This window comes from Falco peregrinus, chromosome 5, assembly GCF_023634155.1.
Source record: "Falco peregrinus isolate bFalPer1 chromosome 5, bFalPer1.pri, whole genome shotgun sequence".
In the NCBI taxonomy this organism is placed as follows: Eukaryota; Metazoa; Chordata; class Aves; order Falconiformes; family Falconidae; genus Falco; species Falco peregrinus.
Window position 1 is genome coordinate 4,479,147 of NC_073725.1, and position 3,430 is coordinate 4,482,576.

Here is a 3,430-nt window from a genome sequence, read left to right on the forward strand (position 1 = left end):
CAACATACAGGGTAACCACCATTGAGACAAGTTGTTAGTAATCTTAACGCTTCCCACTTACTGTGAATAACAGCCCTTTGCAACTCAAGTCATTAAGCACGCTATTCTATTGACATGACTCAAACTCGGCCAATTCAACACCACTACAGCTTTCAAACTACAAGTTTTCTCCTCTGTCTCTCTCAGGAAGCACAGCAAAAGCGCCATTGAAGAGAACACCAGTGGAAAAGCTCAGCTTTGCCCATTCTAGTCCCAACTACTTTCTAGCTTTGCCACATTCATGCTTCTCACACCAACTCCATTAGCATCTACTTTTATTTTTCCCCACACTGAGCTTTTGCTCGCTTTGTATCCTAATGATGTAAAGCTGGACTCCCAACTTTTCTCTATGTTCTCACTGGTTTTCACTTAATTTCAGACACATACAGCAAACAAGACTTTTAATTTTTTTTAATTTACAGTTTTGATTGCTCCAAGTTATGCTTTACTGCTAGTACACAGTAAACACATTCATCTGAACAATTCACTTAGTATGAAAAAATGCAGTTAAAACATTAAAAAGTCTGCTTTACACTGTGCGAAACAGAACCTTGGAAGTAATGACATCGGCTGCAGCCAGGCACAGAGGAAGACCCTTTCCCTTTAGTCTACCAGTGCATTCATTTCTGTACCCCTTCATCTGAAATGGCCTGTAACAGTAGATTTTAGGTGAATGCTTCTGCTGAATTAAGATTTAATAACCCTCAGCTTGATCTTCAGCACTTTTATTTCCAGAATAGGATGTTCTTCTGTTCTATTCATTACATTAAAGATGGCTGTTTTCAGAAGATTTACTGAACAAAGGGTTTCAATAATATTTCAAAGCTGAAGATGTTTCTGAAGGGGAGTTATACTCTACTAGTGCATGCAGCTGTCAAGAGTCTTGGATAAATTAGGTAACATGCTTCCCCTAGATTAAAAAAACAACAAAAAAAAAGTGGCGGGGCACAACTGCCATTTTACAAATAGTACTTAAGTCAGATGAAACGCATTCTTACCGCAAGCTTTTGATTAATATGTAACACCTAGTACTGATTAAATTTAGAAAAATATTATCTTGGGGTTTTGGTGGAGGGAGTTTTGGTTTTGTTTTTGAGGTTTTTTTTTTTTTAAGTTTTTGTTGTTTTGTTTGTGTTTTTAAAAATCTTTAAAGTAATGCAACTGAAGATGTATGGTGGAAGATGCCAAAAACCACCCTGTTTTTAAACCTGAAAGAGTTGGGCTGTCAAAGCTATTATGCTGTTGACAATTACTTGTTTGATTATTTATATAATTCTTTTAAACAATGAAGAGGCAGGAAATTTTTATTTTTTTTTTTTAATTCTACCACCAAGAATGACTGAACATTATAGTCATTTTTAAATCAATGCAATTACATAGTTTCCATGAAGTTAACGGCTGCCAAACAAGCGTGTACTCTAGTGACCCACTGTGAGCAGTGTTATCTGATGGGCGAGACAGATTTTAAGTTTAGACACAGTACATGTAAAAATAGAAAGTTTAAAAACCGATCTCATCACAGACATTTCCATTGCCATCTCCTTTCTGAAATAAATAAGGCAGCAGATCACTTTTACTTTGAAGTGGCATCTTTGAGGTATGCTATTAAGTCTGCTCTCTCAGACTTCTTCTTAATACCCGCAAAAATCATCTTTGTTCCTGGGATATACTTCTTTGGGTTTTCCAAATACTCCATCAGAGTATCTTCACCCCAGGTGATACCTAAAAAAAAAAAAAAAAAAAAGGGTAGTTGGCAACTTTACAATAACACACACATTTATATTCTTGTCCTCTATGTTATTTTATGTTTTGGCCGATTTCAGTACTCCTAGAACTATCACTGATAACAGAGTAATTTTGTACTTAGTAACCTGGAAGAGCAGCTTTAAAGTTTACCTTTATTCTTATTAGCATCCGTGTAAGAGAAGCCCTCAGCTTGTCCAGTTTTGCGTCCAAACAGGCCATTCAGGTTGGGTCCCGTCTTATGTTTGCCTCCCTTTTCAACCGTATGGCACTGGGAACACTTCTGGACAAAGATCTTCTTGCCCTTCTCAATATCTCCCATTTTCAGTACTAGACCAAGAACACATGCAGAGGTCAGTATCACAATTTCAAGGTCACCTATCAACAGAAACTTTAAAAGCATCCTGTTTATAAAACCTTATACGTGGCCCATCAGTCTAGTAATTCTCCAGCACACCTTCCATCCACAAGCTCCCGGGTTTCAAGGTTAGCACATAATTGTTAAATTACATAAAAGGCATCAAGGTGATAAACATTGACGGTCTTGTCATTCCCTCAGGCAAAGTAATCGCCCCACTGCATTTGGAGCGTACAGAGATAACTTCTGAAGAGTAAGTTGAACACAACACCCACGTACATAGCTTGTGCGTCTATAACAGCAAGGCTTCCTACCGTGACTTTGTGTAAAATCGCAATTATGTAAACGGACAGGGCCGCGGCGCGGCCCGGCCCGCTCCCGCCGGCGGCACCGCTCCCGGCGCGGGCTGCGGCGAGCGCGACCAAGGGCAACGGCACCGGCCGTGCCCTGCCCCGCGCAGGCTGACCTTGAGGCGGCGGACGGGCTGCGGCGCGGGGGCCCCTCCGGGCAAGCGGCGCCGCCCCGGCGCGACCCCGCAGCGGTGCCCGGCGCACTCACCCCGCAAGGGCGCGCGGGCCCGGCCGCGCCACCCCCGACCGCAGCGGCCGCCGGCGGAGCTCAGACAGGCCGGGTCCCCGCCACCGCTCCGGCCCCCCGGCCGCAGACCCCCGCGGTAGGACCACTAGGCCCCGCGGTGACCTTCCGCCGCAACCCGGCGCCTCCGCAGGCCGCGACCCCGGGCTCCCCCGCCCCGGCCCGCGGAGGCGGGAATGGCGCTCCCGGAACAGACGAGGGCATCGCCCGCCCCATCCCGTCCCTCACCCCTCCGGCCCGGCTGCCCCACCGCCCCGCTCCGAGCCAACGGTCCCCCCGGACCACGGCCCGGGCCCGGGGGCAGGGCCAGGCCGCGCGCGCAGCTGCTGCCCGCACCTGCCTGGCCGGCCGCCCCGCTGACGCTGCGCCCACGGCGGTGACCGCAGCCCCGCTAACTCCCGCACCGTCCGGCGTCTGAGCCCAAGGACACGCCGTACTCCGCCCTATGTAAGCCGGTGTTGGCGCAACCTAGCTACGCAGGTTCTCGACCCGCCTCTTCCGACGTGACAACCAATCAAGTGCGGCCGGTGGACCGCTGACTGGTGGTGCCTCCTGTCCGTCACGCTGACGTCACTGCGCTGGCGGCTAGCGGGGTAGGTTGCGAGGCGGGCCTCCGGCTTCCTGCCCCTCCCCGCGGAAGGGCGTCAGACGTAACTCTAGTACGTACGGAACGACGGGGCGCGAGGCGAGGCAAGG

At 48.6% G+C, this 3,430-nt stretch overlaps 1 protein-coding gene across 2 annotated transcripts; it reads right to left on the minus strand.

Annotated features, from left to right (window-relative positions):
- Nucleotides 1-435: 435 nt before the first annotated feature.
- On the minus strand, nt 436-3,226 carry LOC101923643 (cytochrome c). 2 transcript variants are annotated; one of them, XM_055806189.1, is made up of 3 exons: nt 3,071-3,226; nt 1,936-2,112; nt 436-1,761 (listed from the first exon to the last, which is right to left on the minus strand). In XM_055806189.1, exons 2-3 carry the CDS (start codon nt 2,102-2,104, stop codon nt 1,613-1,615), a joined length of 318 nt encoding a protein of 105 aa, XP_055662164.1. In that variant the 5' UTR covers nt 2,105-2,112; nt 3,071-3,226; the 3' UTR covers nt 436-1,612. The 2 variants fall into 2 exon arrangements, with proteins under 2 accessions (XP_055662164.1, XP_055662165.1); XM_055806190.1 differs by having other exon boundaries at nt 3,075-3,207.
- Between the last annotated feature and the right edge of the window lie 204 nt (nt 3,227-3,430).

Coding starts and splice junctions, on each gene's coding strand:
- LOC101923643 (XM_055806189.1), bottom strand. CDS start 2,104: ATGGGAGATATTGAGAAGGGCAAGAAGATCTTTGTCCAGAAGTGTTCC. Junction 1,762..1,935: donor GGATGCTAATAAGAATAAAG/GTAAACTTTAAA, acceptor TTTTTTTTTTAG/GTATCACCTGGGGTGAAGAT.